The sequence below is a fragment of the Atractosteus spatula genome, chromosome 14, assembly GCF_055471065.1.
Source record: "Atractosteus spatula isolate fAtrSpa1 chromosome 14, fAtrSpa1.hap1, whole genome shotgun sequence".
NCBI classification, from domain to species: Eukaryota; Metazoa; Chordata; class Actinopteri; order Semionotiformes; family Lepisosteidae; genus Atractosteus; species Atractosteus spatula.
Genome location: NC_142719.1, coordinates 38,288,914 through 38,307,378, shown reverse-complemented (window position 1 = coordinate 38,307,378; position 18,465 = coordinate 38,288,914). Strand labels below are relative to the sequence as shown.

Genomic DNA, 18,465 nt, shown 5'->3' with positions numbered 1-18,465 from the left:
TCCATTTTCTTTTCTTTTTTTTTTAACTTGTCCGGCTGTATATCTTCCACCGGGTCAGGCTAAACTTTTCCTCCACTGTCCCTATCCAGGGCTCCGCTTCCCCACTGAACACGCCCCCGCATAATGACACACTTCTTTAACCTCTAGTGTCTAGTATGAAAATGAAGACTTTTTAAAATGTTAATGGTCAATTTAAATATGAAGAGCATATAATCTTTTAGATTTTACAAAATACATTGCAGGTAAATCAAATGTATGTAATCAGGCTTCAGTGGGGTTTAAAACAATTTAAAACCCAGTTTCTAATTTTATCAATTTGGAACACAGACCTAACAAACTTCAGTTGCACGCTGACAGATTTGTTTTTGGTTTTATTTTTTCCCTACAGATCACCCACTATTCTCTGACAGTTCTAGCTGCAGACAGTGGAGAGCCTCCGCTGTCTAGTGCTGTCCAGGTGACCGTGAAGGTCTCTGATGTCAATGACAATCCTCCTGTGTTCTCCCAACTCAACCACAGCCTGGCTATTCAGGTATCAAAGAGTTATCCATTTGGTGGACACAGGCTTATACTGTCAGAATGTCAGAAGTATGTGTACATTCATAGTTTAAAGGCATACTGCAAGGATTAGTATGAAGTAGCCTGAAGAAGAAACCTTGTGGATGTAGTATGGTTCCTATTTCATCTTAGTATTCCTATTTAGCATTTAGCCGCTAAGCTCAGAGATCTACAATTTTCTTCATTAGGCTGATTTCTCTGATGTTTTAAGAGCAAGTCTTTTGAAAGACCACATTTACCTCTAGCATAATTCATTATGCATTTCAAGGGTGTTTGTCAAGACTGTGTTGCAATTAACAGGCCTCTGCTGCTTTTTGTTCCATTCACAATTCTCAAACTCAGCTTTCAACTGTATTGATTCAGTTGGAAGAATCAGCAGAACGGTTTAATCACTGAGTCCAAATAGTAGAAATAGAATTGAGTGGGGAAAACGTTGCCTAAGGAAACTGTTCTTAGTATTTTTCTTCTGAATTATGAGTTGAGTGTTTTAATTATTTAAACCTTTTCTTTGATTTCTTTTACTAGGAAACATTATTGGGTCTTAAACTGTAATGTTAAGTGGTCAATGAATTATTCAAGTTTTGGTTTTCTTATTAGACTCTGCGCTTACAGTATGTCTTATAAATATAGGTGTAAGCATTATCATCATTTTAACTTGAAAAAGAAAAATGGGTTCTAATCAACATGCAGTTCGTGAAGCTGCTCAGGTTTCCTATATTACCCCAAAAAGCAATTGCAGACATTGTCAGACATCCATTTATTTTCCTTTTTCAAAGAAATGTCATTTAGCATATACCGGGGCATTTTCATATTTCTCTTATGACACAGACGGTGACTTGTAAAAAACCCTTGAGACGTGTAAAGCATATTTTTCTCTCCAAAGCAAAGGAAAGCAGTAGTACAGTATGTAGGACAGGTGTTGAGTTTAGGTTTTGTAGGTGTTTTTCTTCAGATTCAGTGAACAGGAGCTTCTTGGGCAAGTGTAAAACTGAACAGAAACACAACAGAAAGTTATCAGAATATAACCTATTAGGTAATTACAGAATATTACAGATAAGGGGGGGCTCTTTACAATTATCCCGCAAGTGACATATAAAAGGTAATGTTTAGCTATGGCCAGCAGTGAGGAGTTGTGGTCATGGTACTGGGCTAAATGAAAGGTTACAGTATGCTGACTCTGCTGTTGTTTCATTTAGGTAGTTTTTTTCACATGAATTATTCCCATAAAATGCCCAACTGTATAAATCGGTACAAATATAGGTTGCTTCAAATAAAAGTGTCAGCCAAATAATTAATTAGTAATTACAACAGAACAACACTTACTGTAATTTCACAAAAATAGGAGGCTGAACTTATCAGACCCTTGAACGGACTGTGGAATGTGCTTGAGGAGAAAAGGCTGAACGTTACATTTGCAATTTTTTACTAAAGTACTTAACTGTTAATTGGCAGGAAGGTGATCCTGTTGGCAGCAGCATTTTGCAACTAGTGGTGACTGACAGAGACACACCGCAAAATGGGCCTCCATTCTCCTTCCGAATTGTGTCTGGGAATGAAGGAAAGCATTTTCAAGTTGACCAAGGTGGACGGGTCTCAACTGCTAGTATCCTGAGGAAGAAACTTAGAGAGATGTACCTCCTGGAAGTTCAGGTAAGAAAGTGGCATGGGAAGAGAAACCTTTTTTTCCGCTCTTCCACTTCATTACATTAAAAACTGTAAAAGCAGGTAAATCCACTGAATCAAATGGTATTTATTTCTCACAGTTATATTGAATGTTTTAAATAAGAGTTCATTTTAACAAGTAAATTGTCATTTATCTCTATCTTTTGTGCCTTCTAAATTGTCTAAGATAATATGTAATTAATATTTATATCAATATTTAATTCAATTTATTATATTGAATATTATATTCCAATTCTATATTGAAATTCCCATTAAAATATTTCTAAAAACACTTGCATAAATTCCACAATCTAAAGAATGTTTTCTAGAATTAACCATTGCAAACTTCAAAAGGTGCATGTGAAAGCCAAGAAAATGGCATGCTTATCACATGTCAAAACTAGCAATTTATTAAAAGCCACAGTGTGATTCATTCTCTGCACTTCTCATGCATAATAGCCTGGATCCTGGAGAATCAATGAATAAATCAGCAGAATTCTCAGAAGGATAAATTAGGGTGGAAATGGTGTTTTAAATGCTACGTAGGAAAACAAAAAAGTACATTTTCAATTTCTTTTGAGATGTGTGTTTTCCAAAAGCAATCACTATCTGTAATCAAAAATAGCTTAACTGTCAACAAGGAACAACTCATACTTACACAGTCTTTTACTATTTCTAACACCGGAGTGGACATATTAGCATATGACTTACTTTCTTTTGTTTTCAGTAAAGTTAGTACTGTTTTGGCTTTTCTACCTTTGTTATGTCATACCTCACAATTAGAACTAAAAATTACCGCCTTATTGTTTACGTAAACAAAGAAAATTCACTCAGTTAAATCTTCAGTTATGCGTATAAATGTGTTTCAATTTTAACTCGATTTTCCTTGTGCCTCTGCAGGTGACAGACAGTGGCTACCCTCCACTTTCCTCTACGTGTTTGATAAAACTTAGTGTCACTGAACAGAGCAAATACCCTCCCTCTGCTGTGCCACTGGAGGTCTTTATAACCACAGTGGACAAGGTATTTGTAGGCAGTGTTATTGGAAACATCCACGCAGCTGACCGAGATCTCCATGATGTCCTTTCGTATAAATTGATTTCAGAATCGGCAATCAAGAAGCGTTTTGAGGTCGACACTGCGAATGGAAAAATCACAGTAAAAGATGTCTTGGAACCGGGACAGTACATACTGAATGTGACCATCTCTGATGGGAAGTTCACTACCCGGACTGCCGTTCAAGTTCATGTCTGGGGCGCCACTCAGCAGGTCCTGGATCAGGGAATCACACTCCGCCTCGATCGGATGACGCCAGAGGTGTTTATTAGAGACCACTGGTGGAACCTGCAGCACTTTCTGGGGGACATGTTCAACATTCAAAGCAAGAGGATCCACATTGCCAGTCTCCAGCATGATCAAAACTCTGAATTCCTGGACGTGCTCCTGGTCTGGAGACAGCATGGTAGCTTGTCACCCTTGTCCAGAGAGAAGCTCTCGAGTATAGTCCCAGGCATTAAGGATTCTCTCGGTATCAGTATAATGGAGGTCAATCATGGTTCTTGCATGGAACCTGGGTGTCCATCACGAGATTGTAAGTCCACTGTCCGCATGTCTAAGGAGACCAACTCGACCTACACGACAGAAAGCACAAGCTTCATAACCCCTCAGCACTCATGGGAGATAGTGTGCTCATGTAATGGTATGGGAATTTTTTTTTGTGCAATCCCAGTTTTCCTGCAGGATGATAGACATATTGAGGAAAGGGAGCATGTGTACTGTACTTTTTTAAAAAAAAAGTTTTCACAATATCAGCTGCCACAATTTGGTAGGTCCAACTACAAATAGAGGAAATGGCAAATAACAGACGTAAAGGTCTTTTGACTTTGACTTGTTGTTTAATGTTATATGTAAAATTGAGTGGGGATTTTGTGTTTCTATCAGCATCTTTGGGTGTTAGCAAACTGTTTATTATTCATTGTTTATTATCACACATCATTACTAAAATCTTGAAATCATGATTTATAACTTGTTGTTGTAGGAGTACAAGTAACGATCATAGCACTTGAATATTTCCAGGGACTTTTGTATCCTGAAGTAGGAAATTAAGATACTCTGTGACTGAGCAATTACCCTAAGTGGAGATGACGTCACGTTTCAGATACTAATATAGAAAAAGGCACAAAACAGTTAAATGCTACATAAAGAAAGGAATCAGAGTACAGAATGTAAAACATTAAGCTCATAGTACCAGATATAACAGTGTAAATCGTAATGACCTGATAGACTTGTTCAAAAGGTGACATGTTGTCACTGTTCTGACTCCTAGAGGTTAAACCATTGATCGTAATTATACTAATTAATGTCAAGTACAGTAGTGTTATTTCCGGGGTGGCTTCTGGCATTGTTTAAGTTGCACATTCATGTTTCTCTATGTAAAAAAATAACAAATCAAATGATGTTTCATGTTCTGTGTCTCAGAATCAGCAATTATGTTCAATGGAAACAGCTTCCTTAAATACCATTACCACGAGGACGCTGAGAATAGTAAGCTGAAGCTGACTCTCCGTATCAAAACCTATCAGCAGCACGGGCTTGTCATGACAACCAATGGAACGCATGCAGGATCATTGGAGGTAATAATCTTTCTTAATCATTTATCTTGATCATTGATCATTGATCATTGATTTCTTGATGATTCTTTCTGATGTTCTGTGTCTAAAATAATACGAACAAATAATTTCAGAAATAACATGAGACAATTCTTTTCCTGATTTAATTTCCTTTACCAAAGACCGACTGCCCTCAATGACATAGTTGAAAACTGATTGATAGATAGATAAGACTTTATTGATCCTGAAGGGAAATTGATGAATTAATAACATAATGTCATCACCTTAATGACATAGTTTTATCATGTTTTCTTCGTCAGGGTTATAAAAATCAAAATCACTATGCACTTTTAGTCCACTATTCCACCATTCTTCTTTTCCAAGTTTAAAAAAAATCAGTGTACAAATACAACATGTTTTGCACCACAACTTTGTTAACATAAATCTCTTATAACCTGTTTTCTGCATTAATCATCACGTTTTCTTATTTATCTTGTGATTGAATACATTTTTTTCTCCACAAATTCTTCTTTCCTATGCATTCAGGTTAAACACTTTTGTGAATCATCTTGTTCCAGGCTTGAAGTTGGATAAGATTTTCCCATAGTTTGATCCTTGGGATTTTATTTTATAATCTGACATGACATCTACAAAGTTTCTATCATGTTCTCAGTGTGTGGGCATCCCATAAAGCCACTACCCACTAAAAACTACTCATGCTTTTCTTGTGAAATTTTAACTTAGGTTGTTTCATCTTTTCACCACACCTAAATACTCCGACAGCTTTAGATAGAAAACCATAGTAACCTGCAACTTAAACAAGGAAAAAAACGTGTTTTTGTTGGAAAACCTGAAAACTGTATACCTATAAGTTTAGCATGTAATATCATGCTCAGTAGATGAGTAAGAGCACATAATTGTTTGTTTATGTATGTAGTGTTGTGTAAAATGAGGAGTTTTTTAAATCAGGGTAAAGTGACTTCCAATATTTTAGTCACAAATTAATCTCGGTAAGTACGCATGAACTACTTTCAGCTGATGAAATGCATGTGCTTTCACAATACAATGATCCTGGGTTCATGCTCTCTTGAAAAGATGAACAGGCTTTTGTTAGCAAGGTACTGTATGCAGCTGTGCAAATCTATGGTGGGAGGTGTCATTTGCAGGTAGTAACTAATAGGTAATATTGCTTCATATCATCCTTTTTCAATGTAGAAAAGAAAATTTGCGGTCAGAGTCTATTTGGTTTAAGTGCCTGGTCTTTCAACAGAAACTTCAAAGGCATCAGAATAGTAGGGTTTTGTTCATTAGATTCAGTTTGCCATTTGTCATTAGTGTGCTTAAGCACTTCTGTATACTGTAGTCTTATCTTAGAATGGGAGAGCATGTCAGGGTTTCCTTTCTCTGACATCTGTGGTGTTTCACTGCCAGCGATATCTGGTCCAGTATCAGTGGTACGGTATCAAAGAAAGGCCACGGTCTGAGACACCCCAATTCACAACACCTCGCTGAGGTGGCCAAAGAAGGGGTGTTGTCCAAGTGTGACGGTATGCTCAGTATACACTCAGTACACACAAATATATTAGACATATAGGTCAGAGTGGAAGGCTGTCAGTATGCAAGCTGCAAAGGAACAAATGGAGTATAATTCCACCTGAAATGACAAAAAAAAACTCTTTGGCTGTGAAGCCCTCTTCACACCTGATTTAATAGATATACAGTACTGTGCATCAGGATGTGTAAATGTGTGTGGGTGTTGTATATCTTTAATAAGAGAAACTGCCACCTGAGCTTATATTACATGACACTTATACTGTATATCAGCTGCATAAGCCTGAGGGCAAACAATTATTGTCCCTGCTTCAACAAGCTTTCCTCATTTTTTGAAGATGCTTTCTCCAACACAGAAAACAGCAGTAAATACTGCTGTTCCTTTTCCGAAAGGGCTACTGTATTTATTTTGTATTTAAACTCTTGATGTTATGAAAGAGGTGCAGCATTTTCTTTATCTGTTCTAGATTTGGTAAAAGATACAATATTGCTTGGTGTTGATATATTTGGAAGGATTGCAAGGTTATTCATGATGTGTGTAAAATGCTTGATAAGAGGAATTATTGCTCATCAACATATTGGTAATCAGTACTGGTAATCATACTGTTTGCCTATAGATACTTCTATTATCATTATCATGATATTATTCCTTTTATTATGAAAATCAATTAATGTTTTTTTTATTTGTTAGAACAAATAGTAATGGCAATGCACGTTCAACAGATTTTACAATAAGTTATTTTAGGGATATGTCAGGATAAAGGAACAAGCTCAAATTCATTTGGTTTGCAGCAGATGACATTCTGTATTACTCAAGAATAAGATGTTATACTCTATATAAGATGTTCATACATTTTAGAAAAGATCATAAACTACCAAAAATGGGGAAGAAACAGTCTTAAGAGCAGGAATTTATTTTCAATTTTGTTCATTTATTCTTTCTCTGTGATTTTACGTCTGGTGAAAGTTTAGTATAGTTACAATTTTTTGTAGTTTGCGGTTAGAAAAACTAGTTTTAGTATTTCAGAATCTGTGTACTTGGGGGAAATGTCAAACTAATCAAATACAAGGCATTCAAAGCAAAATCCTTGACTTTTGCAGGCTGTGCGTTAAGGTCTTTCGTGTTCAAACTGATTGACCCTTTTAAAAACATTTTAAAGGAAATTCTTAAGCAGGACATGTATTTATGAACACTTGAGAATATGTTTCTTGTTCTCTTAGTGTCCTTAACTATGTGGATAAAAAATCAATTTGACAAAATAGCTCTTGAAATGAGTGTTTCATTGTCCCTTACAATCTCCCGTTAAGTCATGTACATTACAATGAACTCTGAAGAGGGCTGATTTACTGTGTGGGCTTCTTCCTGCCTCCATGAAGGTTATCTGTGACATGGAGACTGGGCAAATTCCTTAGTATGTCAAAGAGTGTAATTGTCCCAGCAACAGAAGCAAAGAATGCAAGAAAGTGCTGTATCTAGGAAGAAATCCTATAATACACCATTTATAAAAGGTACCATCTGAAATCTAGTCATTAAAGGGGAACATGGATGCTGAAGAAGATGCGTTCCATAACAACGAGAGATATTTACACTACAATTTACATCTCAGGGAGTGACAGATGTATAACTCTTATATAATATACGTCTCTGTGGAGCTTGTCCTTTTCTAAACAGATGGAATCTTTGGTCATTATGTAAAGGATAAAACAAAACAATCCATTTCCTTTTAATGGCACTAACAGCTGGCATCATATCCACTTAGCTAAGGTTATCTGTGGCCAATATATTTTTATTTCCATAATGCCATAGTAGGCCTTTGGAAATTGTTTTCCTTATCAGCTCGTGAGATAAAAATGCCCTAAATCCCCAAAATGTTCACAATGCCAAAAATGTTAACAGTTTTCAAATCTAATATTTTACATGTTCAGCCCATATTGCTTACAAATAATGAAGTGGAGTAATGTGAGGATCACATGGAACACTTGCACTCTTAAGTAATAAGTATTAAATATTTGCAGGAGGGGATGTCTGCCAATTTCATGTTCGTACTATTTAAAGCAGATGTACTGTATGTACATCAGATGGCTCCCTTCTTTCTGTAGAGGATGTTCTAAGACAAATCTTTACGAGATCAGTAAGTCAACTGCAGATCAAAACACATCAGTATGTCCCTGCAGCTTAATTTCCCAGCCATGCCTTGTCAGTAAAGCTGTTGTCTTGATGAGGGTCACAACAGAGTAAATCACAGGGCTCAGTCTGTGTCTGAGGACACCCCTGAACGGGATACCCATCTAACGGGGCACAGAGGGAATACCTCATTTCAGAAAACTAGTCAAACCCAATCAGAATGTCGTTGGAAGGTGGGAGGAAAGCACTTAAATAATCTTCCTGAACATGGAGAGAGCATGCAAATGCAAACTGCCACATTCCTGTGTCCCCCCCTGCTTTTCCTTCCCTTACATAATTCTTAGAAGGCTTTTATAGCAATATATATATTGAAATTTCCACATACTCATGAAATATAAGTAGAAATAGAAAAACAGTCATTGGCAAAAATTAACTTTAAAATTGAAATCTGAAAAGCAAACACTATAAGTAATGTTCTAATATAAATACGAATGATTTTATAGACTTATATCTTAAATAAATCTATTTGGTTGATGTAAAAATGTTATTTTAATAATAATTATAATGGACTATTTTTAACAAAAACATAACATTGTTAAACAATGAAATCATTAATAGCATGATTTGAATACATATTTGTCTATGAGATCAGAACATGTATTCTTTAATCAAATGGAATATTATGTCCTACACAATAGCTGAAAAAAGCTGTACTTTAATAGTAATTGTTTATCATATATTATCTTAAGATAATTGTTAGTAATTAATTATTCCAGTGTATTGGTATTTCATTTGTAAGTTTAAGCACGTGTTGCAAAAACATCATCTAGGATAAGCCTGGGAGCATGTCAAAGCAAAAACAAAAATTTTATTATTATTTTAACACAAAGACTTGAAACAGCAATTACCTGAAATCACATACTAGTCTGACAAGTGTGTAATGACATGGTGTTGATCTCTTCTGCTTATCCTGTCAGTGAAACTGCATTACTAACATCTGCCTGAATGTCAATTTTAAACAGAAACAGTCAGTCTGATGCAACAGGTTCAAGTCAAATCCAGTTCAAAAGGACCAGAATGTTGAGTAAACCTTCAATTTCACCAAACAGATAGCACTAAAAAATTATGTCAATATTCTTTTAGTTTTATACTTGCTTCTTAACATCTATTTTTAAAGCTTAACACAGTCGCAGGGCACTTACAGTAGCAATGGCCTGCTGTCTAGGTTGTTAGGTGTCCCTGAATCATCACAGGAGTGAGCCCTGTTATGGACTGACACCTCATCTAGGATGTTTTCTGCCTCGCGACCATTGTCCGCTGGGTTAGATTAAGGTTGACTGTGGCTCTGTGTTGGGTATTGAAAAAGGATTGAAGGAAACTTATCTCAAAGGCCTACCTCAGGACTGAGAAAAAGTACAGATCTGAATCATTTAAATAGCACCACCTTTGCCGTTGTTAACAGATGTGCATTGATAATCAAAATGAATCAATTAATAGTTGTCCATGGATCTACGGTGTATATGTTATATACATGTATACACATATACTTTGTATCCACTCATTTCTTTCTTAAAGCATATATATTAAATCCACACAAAAAATATATATATATATATTTGTTCCTGCAGATTGTTGACAAGGAGCTCAAATTTAAGTACAGCTGTGGGAATGGCCTTCCCGGAGCTCTGGGTGTGAGGAACGTCCCCATTTCAGATGGCCGCTGGCACCAGGTCCTTCTGGAGGTGAACAGCACTGTGCTGCGGGTAACTCTGGACAAGCTGCACTCCTCAGCCATCACGCTGACTGAGCCCTGCCACCTGCTCCGGGGCAAGAGCCCACTGGTCTTCGGCGGGCCAGTCCTCCCCGCCCCAGTGGACACACCTGCCCGGGGGTTCAAGGGCTGCCTGGACGCCCTGGAGCTCAACGGAGAAGCCATAAGGACAGGTGTGGGAGGTGATGCACTCATGGTCGGAGTAAGAAGGGTGACTGGAATCTATCAGTGCTGCTCCCCGACAGAAAGCTGTTCCTTTGAACCGTGTCAGAATGGAGGAACCTGCACAACTCAATTTAATGGAGGTGAGACAGTGAGATGAGTATACCTGGACGTTTAACTTTTAGTTATGTCCTCTGTAGAAGATACACACTCTCAGTCAGGTTTGTTTGTGAGAAAGGCGCAGTGAGTTTATTATGTGTGCATACAGGAATTGCTCACTCACAAAAAACGTAGTCAATTCAAAGTACAAGCTGGGACTTTCCCATTTATATAGTCAAGCAGTTACACAAAAACAAGCACAGAGGAGGAAGTGTTTTCTGAGGAGTGATACCACCCCAAGGGAGTAGTTAACATGTTTGTGCGATAAGGCATTAAGGCAAAGATATCACAACATAGATATCATAACAAAGACAGCTTATTTACAACCCCAGATATCCACTCCCCACTAGTCCTTGAACATTATTTTTAAGTCCAGCACAATTTCAGCTCCACAAATCCTCTTTGACAACTTCTGTTACTCCTCAAGCAGTTTCTCTACCAATAGAGAAGCTATTAGCTCCAATATGCTTTTAACCCTTTCCTTCACCTTACACAGGACACATTCCCATTTTTGAATGGCTAACTGTACTATATCATACTATACTATACTTTTTACTTTTCAACATTTATATTTTTGCTGCTGTTGCTTGCAAAATGCTGTAACTATACACTGGCATTACATCTAAAGAGGCTGTGTTAATCTGCTTATCATAACTGTCCAAAAACTGTCTGTGGTTAGCAATTAAAAATTTGTTCTTCACTTTTTAGAACTAATATCACAGCACTGACACATAAATACATTTAGGTAATAGGATATTTTTCAGTAAACGTGAGTGTCCATAACATCTTTTTGGTCAAAGGCTAAAAAGTTATATCTCTCCTGCTGCAACTAAATTAAGTCATTTGAGGCCACTTTCATTTTACTGTTAATCCACGCACACAAGCACATAACTAAACCAGCTATTACTTGACAGCTTTTAACTTTTAATACAGGGCAATACAGCCCACAGCCACGGGTGTCATGCTCTACTGAAACAACTATCTTAGTTGCAAATTTGTGTTTTTTTGAGTCCAGCAAAAATATAATAATGAATATATACAAATCCTAACCGTATTATCGTAAGAACAAAGTCACTTGTAGTGCAACTGGAAGGTGGGGTGAGCTAGAATACATTTAACAGTCCTATTTTTAAGTTAAAACTGAAAAGATTGTTTGTTTCCACCTTTTCGTGGTATAACAGATTATAGTGTAACCAGATTGGATTATGTACTGCTCTGACAAACCATTCAAATGCTTCTAAGAAAACTACTTCCCATATAACTCCTTTCTGTAGTCTCTAGAAAAACTAAATTGTTCTCTAGGGTCATTAATGCTGCTAGTAAGTGAGAATTCAAAGCCATGCCTCAGGTATAAGGAAATGTTAATCAACTGAGAAAAGATGGCAAACTGTGACTCATACCAAGTGTAAACAGCATTTTAAAGTCAAATATGGAAGACACAATGCTTTGATGTTTCTTCTCTTTTTTTGTTTGTGTTTCAAGAGTTCCAGTGTAGCTGCCCTCCACAGTACTTTGGCTCTCGTTGCGAAGCAGATAATGATCCCTGTCAGTCTCAGCCATGTGCAAATGGAGGTGTCTGTGTGGCGGAAGGTCAAGGTTACATCTGCCACTGCCCAGAGCAAAACACAGGAAGCAGGTGGGACACGTATAAGTTTGCATTTAAAAACAATCCCCACTTCTGCTTAATTATGCTGTAGGATGCTGTGCAGAGATGGTGTTGTCTCACCAGTGCAGCTCGTTTAACCTTTGAAAATGCATTTTAAAAGGCATTTATATAGATGAAAAGGTAACATTTTATTTCATTTGAGAAAGTGCACCTTTCAGGAGAAAGTAGTTTTTTTTCTTGCACCCCAGTGTTTATTAATAATTCCGCCTTTTCCATATTAAATTGATACTGTTAATATGCTTGTTTTATTTGAGTGTCACTTCTAAATTGTCAAAAGTTGACACTTCTTGTTGGGTTAATTGGAAAGTTTGCTTTTGCTACCAAGTACCAGCTGTTCTTTTTTAGCTGGATTTTCAAATGTTTTACTTACAAAAGAAGGATAGTGACTGATCATTTTACACAGAGAAAAATATTTTCTAATTTGTTTGCATAGCTATAGGAACGGAGTTTAGTAATTACTGTATTATAACTCATAGTTTCACTCTTTTTATTTAACTTAATTATCATGAAACTTGAGATGGTCAGACACATAACAACAGTTCAGATCTTATTTCTGGAAGGTTCTGGTTCTGGTTTTAGAGGTTCTATAGTGATTATTTTATTTTGTGCCAGCTATTTTAGTCTACATCAATATGAATGTCTTGAATAATGGTGGATTCCATGTGCAGTGAAAGAAAAATTATTTTGAAAATGTCACATTAAGAGGTTTATTTCAGAATTGCTTTAGAAATGTAATTTTATTCACTTCTTAAGAACTGTCATACTGTACAAAACCTAAGATGTAGATACTAAAAGACACCAAACCAACCATCTTTATTTGTTGGTTTATTTACAGGTGTGAAAGTCACATTGATGTGTGCTCTCCAAATCCGTGCGAGGCAGGTTTTGAATGTAAGGTATCTGCAGGCGAGCCACCAAGGCACGAATGTGTGAATTCCCTGCCAGTGATATCCGACAGACTGGGAGTGAGAGAAATTATTGAAATCTGTGCTGCCTTGTTGGGGGTCCTCCTGCTGGTTGGAGCTTTCATCTTCCTACGCAAGCGCTACCTCCAGAGGAGGAAGCACAAGCCCATAAGCACGCAGAATTCGAACGGTTACTTCCACCCGAAAGTGGCCAAGAGCCTGGTGGGAGATACCCAGGAGGCGCCTCCGATTGAAATGAACATAGTGGCTGAGCCCCGCAACAACCTTGACCAAGACAACCCGCTGAAGAGCCGTGGCCAAAATGAATTAAGCACAGTTGGCGGGGGTCCGAATCAGAAAGTGAGAGGGGCTGTGGTCTGCAGCGTGGCCCCAAACCTCCCCCCACCCCCTCCTTCCAGCTCTGATAACGAATCCGTCCTGAAAAACAACTGGGAGCTGGACTATGATGGTGAGCTCACACCGTTACTAATTCCTGCATGTTTCCAGGTTTTCCCCCATGCCATTTAATTTATGTGAGAAAATGAAAAAGTCCTTGGGACTTGGTAGACAAAGTTAGAGTTTAAACTTGTACAACAATATACGACCTTCACGCTTAAGGCATAAAATTGTGAAAACATACACATACAATTCAGAAGTAAAACATCCAACATTATATATTTTTTCACATTTACTGTATATATTAATGAACGCTGTTTTTGAACAGGAGTCCAAGAAAGTCAAAAGAAGAAGAATCTCAAACCTGTTTGTGACCATGTCAATGCAAAACACATAGTGTTTGTAAAAGATACATAACATACTGTACAGGGTACATGGTAGAATATTTCCTTATCTTTTGTTTTCCCAGGTGGTGAGCAAAAGAGAAATATTTGAATGTCTTAAATAGTATTTTTAAAATGCAATTCTTATTATTAAGCTATTATTGTCCTTGGTATAATTGGGGTGGAAAACATCTATTTCTAGATGTGTTATTGGCAGTAAATCAAAGATGTATAGCAACGATTTCTGACTTTCTATGTTTAAAAAAACGACCGTATCGGCTCTCTTTTCCTTCGCAGTTTATCCTGGAGACAATGACTACTACTGCCCCCCATCAGCCAGAGAGTTTCCTCAGTTCGACATAGTGGAAGACTCCTACCCTGCGGTGCCCTCCATGGACCCCAGAAGGACAGCTCGTTTTGGGGGTTTCCCCTTCCCCCTCGAGCGCTATGATCGACGGGCCCCCCTGCCCCCTTGCTACAGCAACCAGAACCTGGATGACTTCCTCGGGCCTGACGGGTTGCCCCTTCCGGCCCCCCAGTGTCTGAATGAATACACTGCCATCAGCTACTACCCTACAGAGCACGTGCAAGGTCTCGAGAACGTGTCTGGGAATGGTTACCGCAGACTGAACATGCGCCTCAGTGTGGCACAGCCCTCCTACGCAGACTGCAATACCCTGCCACACACAGGGGCTCCTCTGCGCACCCCCAGGACGTACGAGGGATCCGACATGGTAGAGAGTGACTACGGGAGCTGTGAAGAGGTCATGTTTTAACGTCCCACTGAACAGTCACAGGCATGTGATCTGCTAGTTTAACACCCTTTCCAGGGCATGTTCAGCAGCTGGCAAGAACATGCTGTCTTCGTGCCACCTGACACATTTCAGAACTGAGTGGAATTTTGCTTCGAGGACAAAGTAAATAAACATGGCTTTTTGGAAACGGCGAGACTGTTTTAACTTACAGTCTCAGCTAAATCGGCGGGCCAAGGAGCTGCTCACTGGCTGCTAGAACCATCAGTGCCATGGCTGTGAAGCACGTCAGTAACAAAGTATTACTCTAGCAATCAGCATGTCCCTGGAGGATTATACGGATGTCCCTTGAATTTAACGGACTCGAACAAAAATTGGGAGTTAGCTGAGGGAGGTTGTGGGCCCTGTCTGAACTGGCCCACACCCACAGACAGACAGCTGCCTTTCGGCAATTCCACAGATTTGTTTGTACATGTCTCCTTACGTAAGATGTCTGTCTTTGCTTTGCAGATGTTTTTTTCTGCTCCACTTGCAGCTGGCTTCTCTATGACAGTGCATTGCTGCACTTTCTCTGCTGAGCACTGCTTTTTCTCTTCAAACAATGCAAGTTCTGCCATTGACAGTTATAAGGCAAGCGAGGGAAAATGAACAAGCAAAGAAAAACTGTGTCCTTTACTCTTAATTCTTCATCATTTCCGTGATTTTCCTAATCAAGTTGCAAAACAGCCATTCAAGAAGGCGAGAGAGAAAGACAGCACTCAATTTTATGCCTAATTTAGTGAGAAAAATATGATTGAGGGTATACCAGATGATGACATGTGTAAGAATCTGATAAAGCATTTGGCAAGGAGATTTACTATAGTAAAAAAAACACAACTTCTTCCCTCTGCAGTACAGTACATTTATATTATGCACTTATTTCTATATTGTCTCAGACAGTTGTGTTTTATGTATGTTGTCTTGTATCCTGTTGATGTGAATTATAGAAATGCTGATATATTGCATCGCCCCAAGAAGCCACAGTATGACTGACGTAACGGCTATATTTACTTTGTTACACATAAAGCCAAAAATGTTTACTGAATATCCTTGTATATTTCTTGGAAATTAATTAATTAATAAATTTGGTTTGTTTAGCTGGTTTTTGATACAGACCAAAAAAAAAAGTAACCCCCCCCCACCTCAAAATAAAAAACAAAACCGAAGCCTGATATATTTTATCATGTTTGACCTGCCTGATCTGGGCTCCATTTTCACACATCTCAGGATCTTTCACATTTGTAAAATCTTTCACATCTTTCCCACAGTCTACTAAAGGAATAGAAAGTTTCTGGAATCTTATAGGCAGTCCTAAATGCAATATGGCAACTGCCTACCATTGCACAAAGAAGCACTGGCACATACTGTACCAAACAAATAGTTCTTGTTTAACTTCAGACCACCACCCTCACTTCACACTGCAAATAGGGTCATCCATTAATCCATTACAGGCATAGGTAAATGTGAGGCCAACGTTTGCCGAAGTGAGACACAAAAACTACAGTTTGATTCCTCCAATATACAGTATGATTCAGTTCGGTTACTGAAAACCATAACATGCATTGCTTTTTTGATGTATATGAATACAGTACTTAGTAATTTAGACTAGGACTATAACAAAAATGATCAAGGCAAACTAATTTTATTAAAAATATATTAAAAGTATTGTTACGTCATTTGTAAAAGAAATATATAAACTGTCTGTTTCTACATTATTTCTACATTATATTTCTAAACATGGTAGAAAAGAATTGCATGCAAAACGAAGAACAGAGGCTGGCACCTCTCCAAACGTTGCAGCAGCGATCAAATGTTTTCTGACTGCCATGGGTCCTTAGTCCATTGTTTTTTAAAGTGTAGAATTTCTTTTGCTGCTAAAATTCAGATGGACTTGTGTAAGGAAACACTACATAAAGCCAAGTGAACAGAACTCTCAGTGAGGAGCTGGCTGTGAATGCAAAAACGTGTAAAAGTATTTTAAAAATGGCATAAAAATTGGGTTTCTGTGGTTATTCAAGACTGGAATATTAGTTTTTATAGACTGTTTCACATGTATCAGTTAATGTGAAACTGTGGGCAAAACGAACAAGAATGTCTGATGATCTTTTAACTGAGTGAAAGGGCATTTGAATTTTGCGCATGCAGATGCCCTCTGAGAAAGGCCTACACTTCCAAAGAGGTATTCACTTAAGATAAGATACTTTATTGTCCATATATATTTCTTGTATAAGGAATTTGTCTTTTCGCAGACCCCAACTTGCTCTCCATGAGACATACAGACAAGGAGAGAAGCTTGAGGTCAAAGAGCAGGGTCAGCCATTTATACAGCACCCCTGGTGCAGTTGGGGTTAAGGGCCTTGCTCAGGGGCCCAACGGAGTAGGATTCCTCTGCCGGCCACGGGATACGAACTGGCAACCTTCCAGCCACAGGCACAGATCCACTGCATCGCTCAGCCACTACACTGCCCGACTGATGCACTTTTGTTAGCATCAATCAAATGACCGACAAAGCAAAAACCCCAAAACTAACAACAAACACAAAACAGATTTTCACAATGTGCTGATATAAAGCATAGTAAAGACTATGCTAAAACAATATGCCCCACCATTCACTTGTCACATTCTTCAGTGTTAGTATAACAGACCACGTACAATTGAGTATCCTTCGTAAGCCATTAAAACTGTTCTTTTCACGGCCTGTAAATGTGCAGTAGGATAAATGGTCAACTTTGTTACATAGATACGGTCAATCCTTACCGTTGTGGAATTGGGAATGCTAGATTTATAATTTATTGCATGTATGAAAGGATATACATAAGTATATTTGTGTTTTATCTGAAGGGCTTGCTGCTTTGAGGGTGCAATTCAGTTTAGACAGGGGTGTTGGGGGCAAATTAATGATTTTTTTAACAGCTCTAGGAGGTAAATGTCTGTAACTGCAGGTGATAGTGATTTGCCGTTTTTCCTGTGTTCTACAGTGTAAAGAAACACTACATAAAGCCATTGTTAAAGATGTACGCAGTTGTCCAGTGAGTTGTTCTGAATGTAACTTGTTTAAAATGTGTATCTTAAAATGGGGTTACCCATGTTTTAAGAAAAAAAGTTGTTTCTCTGTGAGAGAATTGTATCATTTTTTGTTAAAAATAATAAATAAAACTTGTTTTATTTTATTACAAAGAAGAATTTAGAGGCTTTTGTTAAAAAAAAATCTTTTTCTGACCCACTCACTGAAATGAGTAAAAATGTTTCCGAACATTTTCTAAGATGAATTTTATTGGAATTTATTCTGGGGATTAATGATCATTTATTTAGTCCAAAAGACAGTATCAAACCACGGCCAAAAAGGAAACAAAAAATCGGTCATTTCCATCCAAAAGAATGACAGAACTTAAAGAAATGAGCAACTTGCACTTTATAATAGAGTCCACCAGAGGGCGACAAAATAACTTTGCACTTCAGAAAAATGCAGATTCTAATAGATCAGATACGATTACAAAATCTTACTTTTTAACACTGATTACAAAAAATGTTATGCTTTACAAATATATCTGAAAGCTTGGAGGAATTAAGTTAACTTTTATAAACTGCCTAATTGACTTTTGTCAATTCTTTAACGCTAATAAAAATAATATTGAAAATATTCATACATGCAATTATATATTGTATTTAGATTTTTAGAATATTAAAGAAGATGATTTGCTTTACACCTTTGAATTTGGTGAACTTG

The 18,465-nt window shown here is 37.6% G+C and overlaps 1 protein-coding gene across 1 annotated transcript in view; it reads left to right on the top strand.

Moving 5' to 3' along the window:
• The window catches only part of fat2 (FAT atypical cadherin 2), a 59,452-nt gene extending 41,537 nt beyond the window's left edge, over positions 1–17,915 (top strand). The window contains exons 17-24 of the mRNA XM_088932226.1: positions 389–532; positions 2,011–2,208; positions 3,121–3,919; positions 4,699–4,853; positions 10,134–10,581; positions 12,080–12,233; positions 13,099–13,637; positions 14,245–17,915. Coding sequence (XP_088788352.1) covers positions 389–532; positions 2,011–2,208; positions 3,121–3,919; positions 4,699–4,853; positions 10,134–10,581; positions 12,080–12,233; positions 13,099–13,637; positions 14,245–14,723 — 2,916 coding nt within the window. The 3' untranslated portion in view covers positions 14,724–17,915. The remainder of the gene's footprint in view (positions 1–388; positions 533–2,010; positions 2,209–3,120; positions 3,920–4,698; positions 4,854–10,133; positions 10,582–12,079; positions 12,234–13,098; positions 13,638–14,244) is intronic.
• The last annotated feature ends 550 nt before the right edge of the window (positions 17,916–18,465 follow it).